The sequence below is a fragment of the Tupaia chinensis genome, unplaced genomic scaffold (genome assembly GCF_000334495.1).
Source record: "Tupaia chinensis unplaced genomic scaffold, TupChi_1.0 Scaffold000298_1, whole genome shotgun sequence".
In the NCBI taxonomy this organism is placed as follows: Eukaryota; Metazoa; Chordata; class Mammalia; order Scandentia; family Tupaiidae; genus Tupaia; species Tupaia belangeri.
Window position 1 is genome coordinate 712,612 of NW_006159787.1, and position 14,539 is coordinate 727,150.

Here is a 14,539-nt window from a genome sequence, read left to right on the forward strand (position 1 = left end):
GTCTGTGGCTGTAAAGTGATCTTCTTTTTCAGAGAACTCAAGAGTAGTGAGCGGCTCCATATCCTTACGGCCAAATTTTAGACGGTAGCCCTGAAGAGGTCCGAACGTGTCCACCGGGGGGTGCCACTGAATGAGAGCAGTATTCATCTGAGTGTGGTTAATCACAAGGCGGGGTTTTCCTGGAACTGGAATACACAGGATGGACCATTAGGACTAATTGGTATGGACGTTCAACTTGCCAGGTGGAAGTACCACTCTATTGATATTACAATTATAAAATACAACATACATATAAATATACATAGGTGTACACACATATACATTTTCAAACAATGTCCTCTCTCTCTCTCTCTCTCTCTCTAAATGCACTTTCTCCTGCTTTATTGAAGTAGGCTAAGATGTTAGAATAGGATGATAAACACTAAATAGACATCACTGAAACGATTTAAGTAGGTTTTTTTTTTTTTTAATTTAAACAGCTTCATGTTTTAAACCTTCACATATAAAGGTTCATTCCATAGAACAATGAAGCCAAGTAAAGATTAGCCAATTAGATAGTGCTAATAAAAATAATAATTATACCACTGATTTACTGAGTAAATGCAGTGTACTGGGCACAGTGCTAAGAGTATTGCACATAGTATCATATTTGATTTACCTTCCTCATTCCTCACTACACACACTGGGTAGTTCTTATTATCTCTATTTTCTACAACGAGAAAATGAGGCCCTGAAAGAAAACTGTTCAAGGTCAAATATGGAACAAACGAGAAAGCGCTAAGACAAGTCAACTCAGCTCTGACTGAATCTATAGCCCAAACATTTAACTACGCTGCTATATTGCGTGCAAGTTAAACAGTACAAGGTAATACTGCTTTGACATCCTATGAATCTAATTTGCAATTTTTGTCTAACTTTACTCTCCACGCCAGTCATCCTCATCAAGTTCTTCATCTGTAAAATGGGAATTATATTAAGACCTACCTCATATCATTACTGTGAATGTTAAATGAGGAAATGCATGGAAAATTCCTAGCATTAGGTTTTACATTCCATTAGTAATCATAATTACTAATAATCAGAATGGTAAGCTTTTTGTAGTCAGGGCTAGCTTCCCACAAGTACAAAATTTCTTTATTTTTAAGTTAAATAAATTAAATATGCAAATTCTTCTAGTCATTCAATTTATTTTTACCTTGGTAATTTTATTTTACTTTTTTTTTTTTTTTAATGGAGACCAATTATTTCTGGAATCCACAGAGACAAACATTGATAAACAACACAGAACCAGGAGTTTCTTTTTTTTCTTTCTTTATTATTATTTTTTGTTTTTGAAAGGGTTTTGCTACAGAGCATGTGTGCTTGCCAGAAAGAGAGAGATAGAGAGACAAGAAGCGAGAAATCATCCCTTAAGGGGGATGGCCATGCCGCAGTCCCTTCTCCGCCATTCTCCTCTCGTGATCTTGGGCACATACACATGTGGCCAGCATGAGTTTAAGCCACCAGGCCCAGGACTCGAACCGCAGTCGACTACGTTTAAGTCCAGCAACATAACCATTATGCAAACTGCTTGTCCCAAACCAGGGGTTTCTTTAGGAATAGTCCAAAGACAAGGAAGGGAGAAGAGAGTATCACCAGAATCAAAATTAAGCCAACTTATGATAAAGATGATAGGAAGGGAGAAAAGCGAAAAGTGATGGGAGACAGGTGATGAAAAGCAGTATTATGGGAATATAGATAATCATAAAAAAGCAAATGAACAAAGAACATCTAGAAGGATCAAGGGATAATACATAGAACGTTAATCACAGAGATGAACTGGTAAATTTGTCCATGCCTACTGGAGATGTGTTCTGTCCAAGAACAAATTCATCAAGAAATTTTAACCTTAGCCAATGCAGCAGTAGTTTGTTTCACTTGCTGTGTAGATGCATAGGACGTTTGCATAACTCAGCTAACCTACGTTGTATGGGAAGAACTGTTTCTCTGTGCAGTGGCAATGACACAGTGAGTGTTGAAGACTGCCCAAGGAATTAAACCATTGTGCATGCACCATTTTTGAAAATGTGCATCCAGGTATCTTAAGCAACTAATAAATTCTTGCCACACAATTCATTCATAAGTTAGAGAGCTTGAGTTATTCCATTTATTTTAATATTTACAATTATTTTAATTTTAAAATAGCACTTCATGGCTGACATTAGCTGACATCCATAATTTCTCTTTATACGTAAACAACATTGACATGATTTGGCCATTAAAATGTCAGTGATGGTGCCAAGAGTCTCTAATGAGACACATCCTTGGTGAAGAGAACTTTCAGCAGAGAATATATCCTTTCATAAAGGAAATATAGTTGAAATGATTGGGTGGAAGCATAACTATTAATTCTCAAAATTCTCCAGGGACAAAGATTTTATTAAATATAATAACTGAACATTTCTAAAATTGTGTTACCATGAAACTGCATGATAATTTGTATACTGTGCATCTTGTTTCTTTAAGATGCAAGCAATGCAAGGATTAACAGCCTTTTCTTTCTTTTTTTTTAATAATTACTTTATTTAACTTTATTTACTTATTTTTATTTGACCAGAGAGGGACAGAATAAGAGAGAGATAGTGAGAGAGAAGGAAATTGAGAAAACAAGCTGCCAGGTCTGAGACTCAAACCATGGTCTGCAATGTGGGAGTCCAGTGCACTTAAGCACCAAGCCACCTGCCAGCCCAAACAACTTTTTAATATCTTAATATAAATCACAAATATATACTGCATACTAATAATATCTAGTAGCCATATATGAATAAGGCTCATCACTTTAAAATGGTGTTATAAAATATATCTAGTGTTTCACTGAAAAATATTGCTGTGGTACAAATTTGGAGAAATATAATGTCTGGTAAATTCTATGAAGAAAAAAATAATCAATGACTTTATAAAAATGAGCATTTATTCTTCTACAGGAATCACAACCTAGGATGGAGTAAGGTCTTGTTCTTTGATGTTGACATGCCCTTTGTTGTGCTGGGGTATAAAAGATTGTGAGCTTGAGGCTGGGAATCATAAGATCAAAGCCATCTTTAGAAGTAAGAGCTTCAGTTCTGACCTACTGACTTCCACTGCTGTGCCAGGAGCATCTCAGTCTGCTCCTCACTGCCAGGTCCCCAATAGTCATTCCTTTCCTGATCAGGAGTTCAAGCTAAAAAATTATGAGACAACTGGCCTAGAAGCACTAAAAACCGTAAGTGAAAGATTCAATAAAGAAATGAATGCTGATCAAGAAGTAGTGGCATACACGTAGCACCACCATCTGGGAAGCTGAAGTTGAGTAAGAGACACAGGTTTGATTCTGAGCCAATCTCACCATGCGAGGTGCAGTTGTACAAGCCTATAGTCCTAGATAATTGAGAGTCTGGGGCATGAGGACAGTGATACAGCAAGACCATATCTAAAATACATATCTGTCCCTTTCACTCTCTCCTTTTCTCCCCTCCACCCCCCTCTCCCTCTCCCTCCTTTGCTCCCTTCTTATATAAACAAAAGGACAAACAGATGATGAAATGAATGCTGAAGCAGGTAGCAGAAGAACTTCCATTATCCAGGCAGGGGATGCTGGCCATCTAAAGGAATGCCTAAAACCGCACTAAGTGTATGAAAAATGACATAATAGATATGGTTGAATTAAGTAAGTTGAAGCAAGGGTTTCAGATGGTTGTGGTATTTTACCCAGCAAAAAACAGGGCAAAAAAGTAAATGGAATATGAGGAGTTATATATTACTGCATACATGGTTAAAAAGGAATTCTCCAAAAGTCCATATAATAACAGTGAAATCTGTTTCATTTCTGCCTTCCAGAAACTCTGTGTAGTCAATATTTACCGACTCTTCACTTTGAGTAGACTTGTACACTATCACAAAAGCATTTGAATATGGTAATGAAGGTGGATAGAGCAGGGCAGGGCTCATGTCTTCTAATGTGTGCATATTCTAGCTGGGAAAATGAAGTAGGGAGGTAGATGGTGCTATGGGTGGAGTGTGGCTCATGGTTTCTAGTGCCACTGGATTATTGTGTGGACTATTTTAAAAGCCCACAGCAGCAGTAGAAACAATGGTTCTACTTAAGCACTGGAGCTACAGGATTGGCAAAATAAAAGAATCATAAATAATTACTTGGGGAAACTTGAAGGCTATTTATAGTAATAATCTAATGAATATATTGGAAGAAGCAGAAAAGGTCTAACTGCAAAGTAAATGAGTTAATTTATACCATCACATATAGACTCTTTTCACTTTGGGGACCAGCAGTTAGCGTAATGGCTATGTTGCTGGACTCTCAAGTAGTAGACCACGGTTCGCGTCCCAGACCTGGTGGCTTAAGACTCACGCCGGGCGCATGTGCATGTGTGCCCAAGATCCCAAGAGGAGAATGGAGGAGAAGGGATTGCGGCATAACCATGCCCCCTTGGGGGTGATTTCTCACTTTCTGTCTCTTTGTCTCTCTCTGTCTGTCTGGTGAGTGCAAGTGCCCTATAGCAAAAACCTCTCCAAAAAATAAATAAATAAATAAATAAAATAAACTCTTTTTGCTTTTGCTTTTTCATTTCTTATTCCCTTACTAAATCTTTCCCCTTAAAAATCTTTCAGGACTTTGGAAATGGTGGATATATGCTGCTGCCCTTCACTTGCTCTTAGACATAGCAATCCCTGGAGGCCAACCAAGGCACTCAGTTCCAATGGCTCTAATTTTAGCATCCATTCAACCAATCACCAACAGCAACAACCAGAATTGACTGAACTAAGCCTCTTATCTTTAGGCTAGTCTTTTTTTAAATTTTTGCCATAAGGTGTGTATGCTTACTGGGGAGAGACAGTGAGAGGGAAAGTGAGAAATCACCCCCCTTCCCCCCAGGGTGGGTACTCAAGCTGTAAACCCTTCTCCTCCATTCTCCTCCCAGGATTTGGGGCACACATGCACACACACCCAGTATGATTTTCAAGTCGCCAATCCGGTACTCAAAACTGTAGATAGTAATGCAGGAGTTCAGTACTTTAACCACCACGCCACCTGCTGGCCTGCTTAGGTCATTCTTAAATATAACTGCATAGTATAATACCAAAATGCGTGTAAAAATATATAGAAAATGTCAAACCAATATATTTTCAGGTTGTCTTAAAACTGAAGACCTCAGGGGACCAGCAGTTAGCGTAATGGCTATGTCGCTGAATTCCCATGTAGTCGACCGCAGTTCGCATCCTGGACCCGGTGGCTTAAAACTCACACCGGGCATGTGTGCGTGCATGCCCAAGATCCTGAGAGGAGAATGGAGGAGAAGGGATTGCAGCGTGGCCATCTCCCCTGGGGGGGGGGGGGGATTTCTCACTTTCTGTCTCTCTGTCTCTCTCTGTCTGGGGGGGTGAGCGCATGTGCCCTATGGCAAAAACCTCTCAAAAAAAAAAAAAAAATTGAAGACCTCAGGCAGTAGACCAATTACACAGAAAACAATATATTAATAAAAAATGTATAAACATCATCATCATTAAAACATAAAAACCAACCTTTCATTCAAAAGCATTTCTCAGATTACATGAATTTTACATAGATTACTTAAGTTATAATCAGTACTCTTATTGATTGTTTATAGTTTCTAGAAATAATGTATAATAAACTCATTCCCCTAATCAGACATTTTACTATTAAAAAATAAAATTTCGTAAGAATTTTGAGTTCTCCATGAAAAATGTAACTAAGTAATCATATTTTTCATGGTTATTAGGAGCTCATATTAGCAAGATAAACTCAGTAATTCTTCATACTCATATGAATATATGAAGATTTTAAAAATATTATACAAAACAAATTAATATGTCCACTAATTGCCCAGGGATAAACCATGACTAGGAAATGCTTTGGGGCTGATAGGCTGGCAGCAAATGAAGTCTAGAGCTTTCCTCTCAAAGGAATTTGAAGTCTGGAATGTCCCACCTCCACCCCAAACTCAGTGGGGAGGTTTCAGGGGGAGGAAAAAAAAAAAAAAGCACAGACATCTAAATTACAAGCATTTGTTATCTTAATCCCCAAGGCTCTGTTGCTCAAGAAAGATATGAAATTGTGAACAGAAATTCCAAAGAATTCTATGTATGAATAAAGATCTAAAAATTTAAATAATCCGCTGTGTGATGATTAAAAAGTGATGAGTTAGTAACACTAGGAAAAAAATCTTAAAAAACAAAATCATTCCTTTCTCTACTATTCTTACCTCTTGAATATAAATCCTCTACTGCCTCCTCCCTGCATGACTCTCATTTTATAGGCAATAAGAGTTTCAGCCTCTGTCTAAGACATTTCAAGCTTATTAAGACACAGTTACAAATGTCGGTAAAGGCAATGTTAATTTCTTCAATGTGGGATTCAGTTTTAGGGGCTTAACCCTGGTCCTCCTACTGGAGTGTCTGGTTCATTAGTCAGATAGCCATCATGCTCTCACAGAATACGTACCTCCTATTTAGGGGGCTAAAATGGCTTGATACAAAGGTATTCTTTAAAAAAATTTAAAAAAAAAAGAGCCAAGAAGACTCTGCCTTGAAGGAGTTTTGCCATCTGTAATCCTGCTGCTTGAGGCAGTTCCAGGTGGCAGGATGTGAGCGAGGCAAATCTTATGACATTTAGACAAATTTGGCAGTGAGCATGGCACCCAGGAGGGTACTCAACATCACAGCTGTTCTTTGCTTTATGCCTTTACATAGAGGTGTTTTCCTGAAAAGTTCTGAGGGAAGCGATTTGAGAAGTGTAAATCAAATCATAGTTTAAATGTTCCATGGGAGATCACTATATAAAGGGATTGGAGGAAAATCCTTTTGTAATTATATCTTAATTTATTGGTTTTACAGTGCTAGGTCTTCCTTCATGCTGGCTTTCCTAAGGTGGATGACCAAAGTAACTTTAAAGAGCACTGAGGAAGCTTTATTCTTCAAAAGGAGCGATTTCACAGTATTTATCTTTCTTGTTTTCCTTCATTCTCTTTTTTAGTTTCCCATCTTTTGTGCTATTTGGCTTCTTTAGAATCCCCACAAGCAGGAGGTGAGGAGGAGGAAATGACAAAATATCAAACTGTAAGCAATGAACACAGTTCAAGATGGCAGTTATTCTCACACAGTTTTGGGTAGAGGATGAAGCTGTTACGTGGCTTCCCTGTCAAAATGCCATCCCGACCTTCATGGGACTTGCTCCTTCATAGGGGTCATCTCAGTTTAAATATCTTTCTTCCAAAATGTCAAAATCTTTTAAAAATTTATTTCTTTATTTTATTTTTTAATAATTGCTATGAGGCATGTATGCTTGCTAGGGGGAGATAGACAGAAAGTGAGAAAGCACCCTGCGGGGGGATGGCCATGCTGTAAGACCTCCTCCTCTTAGGATTTTGGGCACACATACTCATGCTCCTGACATGTTTCTCAAGCCGCCAGGTCCAGGATTTGAACCATGCAGTCAGCTGTGTGGGATCCAGCTACCTTAACCACCATGCCACTAACTGAAACTATCTTTCTAAAACTTCTCATCCCCTAGGAATTTCCTGATCATTAATGTCTAAACATGTTTCCTTTTCATCTTATCACTTCCTGAGACTTGACTTACATACTCATTTGTCCATTTGTTAAATATCTGGTCCTGGTCAGAAAATACATTTCATGAAGGCAAAGCCTTTTTCTGTTTTGTTGACTGCTGCATGTTGTACTGGGAATAGTGCCTGAAACAGTGTAAGTGCTCAAAAGTATGTGCTGAATGACTGACTTAATCATGGGGACAAGATATATACTTAAATAGTATGGTTTTGTTTTTTTTCCTCCTGAACTTTCTTTACTTTCCTCCCGAATTAAAAAAATATACTTTATTCTCTCCAATTTTATCACAATAAATACCTGAGAACAGTCACCCATACCATTTGAAAAGTTAGTATTATTGCTCAAGGCACATGTGTGTACACACAGACATAATTACCTGCCCCAGTGGTGGACACCAGTTTGGGCTTGCTGCGTGCACCATCTCCTTTGGTGGTATAGGCTGTGACGGTGAGGGAGTATGACGTTTCAGGCTGTAGCCCAGAAATGATCATGTCCTGAAATGACACAATAGAATAATACTGATTCAAAACATGCTACGAATGTTTTTTGGGGAAAACAAGGCCATTTATCTTCAATCTGCGCATGCTTGAACATCTGCTGCAGCCATGCTAAGCACTGGAAGAAGCTTCATGCCTGGAGCTCATGCTATGGAGAGCTGTTTCATGCTAACATTGAAGTGAGGTCTTCAGGCACTAAGAGGCAGCTCTCAGGGATAGTAGTTAAAAACCTGAAATCTCAGGACGAACAGATGTGTAATATTTATGTCGTTGGACTCCCATGTAGTCAACCTTGGTTTTACTCCCAGACCTAGGGGCTTAAAACTCACTGAGTGCATGTGCGTGCATGCCCAAAATCCTGAGGAGAGTGGAGGAGAAAGGACTGCAGTTTGGCCATCCGCCCCATGGGGTAATTTCTCAATATCTGTCTGTCTGTCTCTCCAGTCAGTGCATGTACCCTATTGCAAAAATGCCTCTGGAAAACAAAACAAAACAAAACAAAACAAAACAAAACCAAACCCTGCCATCTTGAGTCACACTTCCTGATTTCTTGAACATAACCTTACTAACATAAGTCTGTTCCTACTTAATAGCTTGGTGATCCAGGGTGAGCAAGTCTGCTTCTCTAGACCCCCCATATCCCATTCAAAGGTTGGAATAACAATAGGATCCCACTGAGTTACTAGAGGATTAAATGAGTCACATCAGATCAGCTCTTAGAACTATGCCTGCTTCATAGTGAGCACTCCGCAAGCTGGCTGCTGTTTTATGCTTACCAAGCTCCACTTGCGTCCATTGCAGCCTGACCCACAGACCTGTGAAGGGGCTGAGCTAAGTCTGTTCCCTCACCATGTAAGTATTTTGCCAAATGGTTGATCTGTTCATCAGCCTGAGCGCCAGATAATTTTCTTAAGATTTGTGGCACTTACTAATTAATTGTTCAGGCTAGGAATAAAATTGAGGTAAATATTTTGACAATTTAGAGAGTAGACAATAAAACCAAAGGATATAATAGAAGACAATTTCTACATCATCAATAGGTGTTCAACTAATTTTGACTATTTAGAAAATGTTAAATCTGAACTATTTACCCAAACGTTTGGTTCTATCATAATGAATGTCCACAGGTGTGACAATTATACAACCCGATGATCTTTGAACTATACATGCAAATTTGAGGTTACATGATTCTTTAAAGTATTGCTATTAACTTGTTCTGATATTTTCTTCAGAGCTACACACACATCCACACTCACATACATGTCCACAGGAATTCAGAAATTCTTGGATTATTGGCACAGCTATGCATTCATGTTGAATATATATATAAATTTAAGAAAATTGACAGCCACTGTCTTCAGATCTAAAGGTAATGTGAGTATTAAATGAATGGACTGGATGGTAAGGAATACAGTAGGTTTTTCTGAGCAAGGCAGTAATGGGTACCATGGAACGCATCTACTGAAACTAATCTGACACATGACAGCTTTTGACAATACACTTTCTTTAAAGAGTAGGGATGTCATCATTGTGGACATTCAAAAATTTCAGATACCATTCTGAAGAGCCATTGAAAATTTTATTCTGCCAGATAAATGGACTATTTGAGGGAGAGATATTATTGTCAGGGCCTTGGAATGGTTTCCCTAACATTACCGAGGATAGAAAAACCAAGTAGACCACTCAGGAGTAACATTTTAAATTACAGCAGACACACTGACTATTCCAAAACAGGATAGGGAAATGTCAACACTGCTTCCAAGGCCTCCTGCATAGGCCACTAGTCCTTGCTGAAAAGCAGGTAAAGCTAGCAGGACAATGAAGCAAGGCCTGGTTTGATCACCAAACTGTGTGGTAAGAAATGTATACTTCCTGAGCCTTATAAACGTTTCTCATTCATCACACTGAATTTAAACACGTGCATCCTTCCTCTTGCCCAGGTTGTTGCAGGATAATCGAAGTAACACAGTTTGAATCAAGTCCTCTGCAGTGGCAAGCCTTGGCTGGCTACAGCTCTACCTGCCATGATTACGATTATACCATTTTCTTTCTTTAAGCTGTGGGAGAAGGTCACTGGTCATTTCGTTGTCCTTTGTGAGACAGTGTGTCTCATGTTTACGCCACAGTCACCTGTTCTCTCTGTCACCTCTGGGTCCATCTTACTCCACCTCCTGCCCCTGCCTGTTACAAGGTGTCATTCTCGAGGCTCTATCACACTTATAGTTCTGTTGTACCCATCTCTATTTCTAGAAAAACTGCATTCATTTCCAACCTTTAAATGGCTATCTCTGTCTAGATTTCAAACTTATCTCCAGCACTGACTGAGTTCAGGGAAATATACACTGTAAATACCCGTTAAACGTTTTCCTGTGACTATCCAGTGTCGACTCAAGTTCACCTAAAAATTACTCCTGGAAACAGGTTCCTCCTCTGCATTTCTGTATTTTAATGAGTGGTGAGGCACCTTCAACCTTATGAGCTATCTTTGACCACTTTCTCTTCCTTAAGTTCTTAGCAAGATTTTGTCAATTCCTCCTTTTGAATATTGATCATCATCATCCCTTCTTCAGTTTGGCTACTTCGACTTTGTTAAATTTTTATCACTTCATGACTAAATTAGTAAAGTAAAGCTTTTTTTTTTTTACTTGCTTTTCCATTTGTTATCTTCTTACTCCTAATCTACCCACTAGGCCACTTGTTTTTAAACTGCAATAACCCATTTAGTAGGTCATGAAATCAATTTATTTAGTCATGACCTGTATTTAAACAAAAAACTAAATGGAATAGAGTTTAGTATAAAATATTACAGTTTATCATATATTTAAAGGTAAAGTGAGGTTTTATAAAACTTGTATTTTAAGGCCAGCAGGTGGAGTGGAGGTTATGGCAGCTGGATGTCATATGGCTGGCTGTACAGTTCGAGTCCCTGACATGGTGGCTTGAAATTCACACCAGGCACATGTGTGTACCCAAAAGCCTGAGAGGAGAAGGGACTGTGGCCTGGTTATTCCCTGAGGGTGATTTCTCACTTTTTCTCTTTCTGTCACACTCCAGCAATCACACACACATTCCATGGCAAAAATCTAAAATAATATAAATTAATAAAATAAACTTCAATTTCAGTTCAAACATATGTGTGCATTGGGTCATGACACATATTGTATTTCTTACTAGGGATCATGGTCAAAGAGGTTCACAAAACACTGCTACACTGTCAATTCCACAAGAACTGATACTCTGTAGAGATTTACAAATATTTCTAACAAGAGCCCTGTACTTTGCCAAGACACATTAAAATCATCAGTGAATTAAAAAATACTAGTGTGTGCCTTATTTCTAGTGTGTGCCTTATTTCTCTAATATTTTTCTATATCTCTTTGGAGTTAAAGAGATAAAGACCAATCAAATCTTCAGCTCAACACCTCAGGTTTTTGCAACATTATGATCTACCTCTTAGCTGTGTTTACCACTGGCTTACACAATGCCTTTCAATTTTTTTTTTATTCATGATATAGTATGTACACATGCATGTTATTAAGAGAAAGAGAGAGGAGAGAGAGAGAGAGGTGTACCCTCCACAAGGTCTGAACATGCTACAATCTCCTTCCAGTCCCCTAGCTTGTTAGGTTATAGTCACTTGCACATATGCCTGATATAGTTTGCAGCTAACCGGGCAGGGGATTCAAACTGTGGTTGTCATATAGGATCTGGCTTCTCCTGAGCACGATTTTACTGCTGCGCCATAGAGGCGGCCCACATGAAGCCTTCTTTTGGGTCAAACTGGCAGACTCATTGTCACCTGATTATACCGTACTGTTGTGCTCAACTAAAAAGGTTATGTTCCCAATTCCAACTCTTAACACACATTCACACAGTCTCTCTCACACTCTTTTTCTCTTTTTATACCTATTCACTCCCTATTTAATGCTTAAATTCTCAACCAAGTTTCAAGATGTTTTGTACCATTCCTGTCAACTGTCTCTGAAATCATAATTCTTACAGACATTGTCCCTCATTATATAATGCTTTACATTGATTTTGGCCTTTTTTTTTTTTTTTTTTTGGTGCATGTTATGAACTTTTCAGAACGTTACACTTCTCCCAGTCACCTAGACTGTAAACACTGGGAAGACAGTCTCGTATCATGCTTTTTTTTTTTTTTTACAGTATTTTATAAAATAGGTCCTCCATAAATAATGAACCACTTGTTCAAACATTTTAAAAACATTCCTCTCAAAGTGATACACTTTCTGGTTCTTGGTGTGATCCATTCAAAGTCACTGAAATATGTACGGGTACAAAAGAGAAGAGCCACTTCTATATAAAATTAATCAGGGCCAGATCTGCATATTGCTAGCTCACCAAATATGCACACCTCACACAGGATTTATGAGCAGCCTGTATCAAACAACCTGATATCTTCGGTCTGTTATGCCACCATTTAAAGCATGCCTCCTCTGATGGTGTCTCAAGGTAGAGTTAGTAGCAGCCATCAAAATAATTATCGTGAACCCATGATACTTCTTATACGGTCAGTAACACCATGCTGAGTTTATAAAACAAACAAAATAAATAAAATACAATGTTCATCACATTGTGACGATAACTTAAAAGTAAACTGTTAGTTCATGCATCCAAGCAAATGTGATGACCAATGACAAATAAGTGCAAAGAACGATATCAGAAAAAAGCCAAACATATATAGTCTGTTTTTTGAAAAAACACTAAAAAATTACTCACATGTTCAGTAGTATCATCAAATTCCCACTGATTGAGATTAAGAAGGTTGAGGGGAAAAACAAAATAAAAAGGAATGAAAAAAAAATTGTAGCCTTATAAAGGCAACATTACCCTCCTTAGACTTAAAAGTAAAATATAAAAAAGGAGCAACTGAAGTAGTGTAAATAATAAAATTTCAAAGAATGTGTGTTCTGCTGCTACCCCATTCCCAACTGGGAGGTCAAATTAAATATGCTCTGTTAATGTTATCACTAAACCCAGCCATTTTTTTTAGATGGATCGTCCACCAAAATAAATCAATGGCATAGCAAAAAACTAATGTTTCTGATTATATGTTCTGCGATATTCATTTTGACTTCCTTCTTGGATTACAAGATTAATTCTAGTCAGTATTTAGATTAATATCTTTTGTTCTATTACAATCTTATTGGGCCAATGAAGACCTGTGAGATGTAATGAAATATCAATGAGTAATCAAGGAAAATAATTGAAATAGATTCGGGGGGGAGTAAGAGAAATCAACAATTATAAAGAAAAGTCAAAGCAGAAGAGTGGAAAAAAGAGTTGGCATTTATGGCATTTGTTATCTAACTCCACTAACTTCCATATTCCACAATAAAAACAGAGACAGAATTACAGTTCTGAAATGTAAAATACCTAAGTACCTAAGAAAGCCATCAAAGCATGATTGTCATATTCAAAACCGCAGACTTAGGAAATAAAACACAGAATAGTGACTATTAATTTTACACTAAGAGCTGTCTATTTTATAGACAGTACAATGTGTGTGTGTGTGCACTTGTGTGTGTGAGAGAGAGAGTATCTCAGGTCATTGGCCTTTTTCCAGCATTGAAGGGATACTATTAATCTTCACCTGAAATTACAAAAGTGGCCTTTAAACGAATACCATACAACTAGATTTGGAATACATAAATGAGCCACAAATACAGATCTTTTAGTTAGAATATTTTTAAACAGAAGCAAAAAAGAATTTTTGTATACTGACCTATTAATACTTTGTGGGAAAATACTTTCCTTAAAACCACAGGTAAATATATTGTCCTCTTATTTTCATATAAACAAGAATATAATTTGGGCAATCTGGTGCAGCAGTTTTTTTAACTGGTTCATAATCTTTTCCATTTTCACAGGAAGGTAGGCATTTTAATAAGAAATAATTTCAAATTATCATAAATTCCAGCCCTTTCCTTGCCCAGCCATGGCATTGGTACATAGGAAAAGCACTCTAATATTCAAAATATCCCATTTCCATAATTCACCATCACTCTCTGATACAGCATAGGTGTGGGTTATCCATAATTTCCAGCATGGAATTCATAAATTGGAATCTTTTTCCTTTCAGAAAAATACATGGAATACAAATGACTTCACCTTTAAAAAAGCTGTAATTTTTGAAAAATATTCAGTGCTCTGTTTTACACAATTGATTATAAAACCAAATTGTTAAACCATGGTGGTGATCTACCACACTAAACCCAACAGAATTTCTCACACCCTCAACTACTCACTATAAGCACTTTACTCAACTTGGCTCACTTATAGGGGACTACATTTACTCTCTAGGAAACTCAAATTTTTATTACTATTATCATCATTTACTTTCTATGTCATAAAATATACCACATGATGAAAAAGAAACAAAATACTACCTGCTTATCTCT

The 14,539-nt window shown here is 37.6% G+C and overlaps 1 protein-coding gene across 24 annotated transcripts in view; it reads right to left on the reverse strand.

Annotated features, from left to right (window-relative positions):
• Nucleotides 1-14,539, reverse strand: part of PTPRD (protein tyrosine phosphatase receptor type D) — a 457,704-nt gene that overhangs the window by 177,744 nt on the left and 265,421 nt on the right. Inside the window, exons 15-16 of one of the 24 annotated variants that reach the window (XM_006150808.1) lie at nt 12,858-12,884; nt 7,997-8,114 (exon numbers count right to left, since the gene is read on the reverse strand). The exons of the other annotated variants lie outside the window; for them this stretch is intronic. Coding sequence (XP_006150870.1) covers nt 7,997-8,114; nt 12,858-12,884 — 145 coding nt within the window. The remainder of the gene's footprint in view (nt 1-7,996; nt 8,115-12,857; nt 12,885-14,539) is intronic. 24 annotated transcript variants of the gene reach the window in all.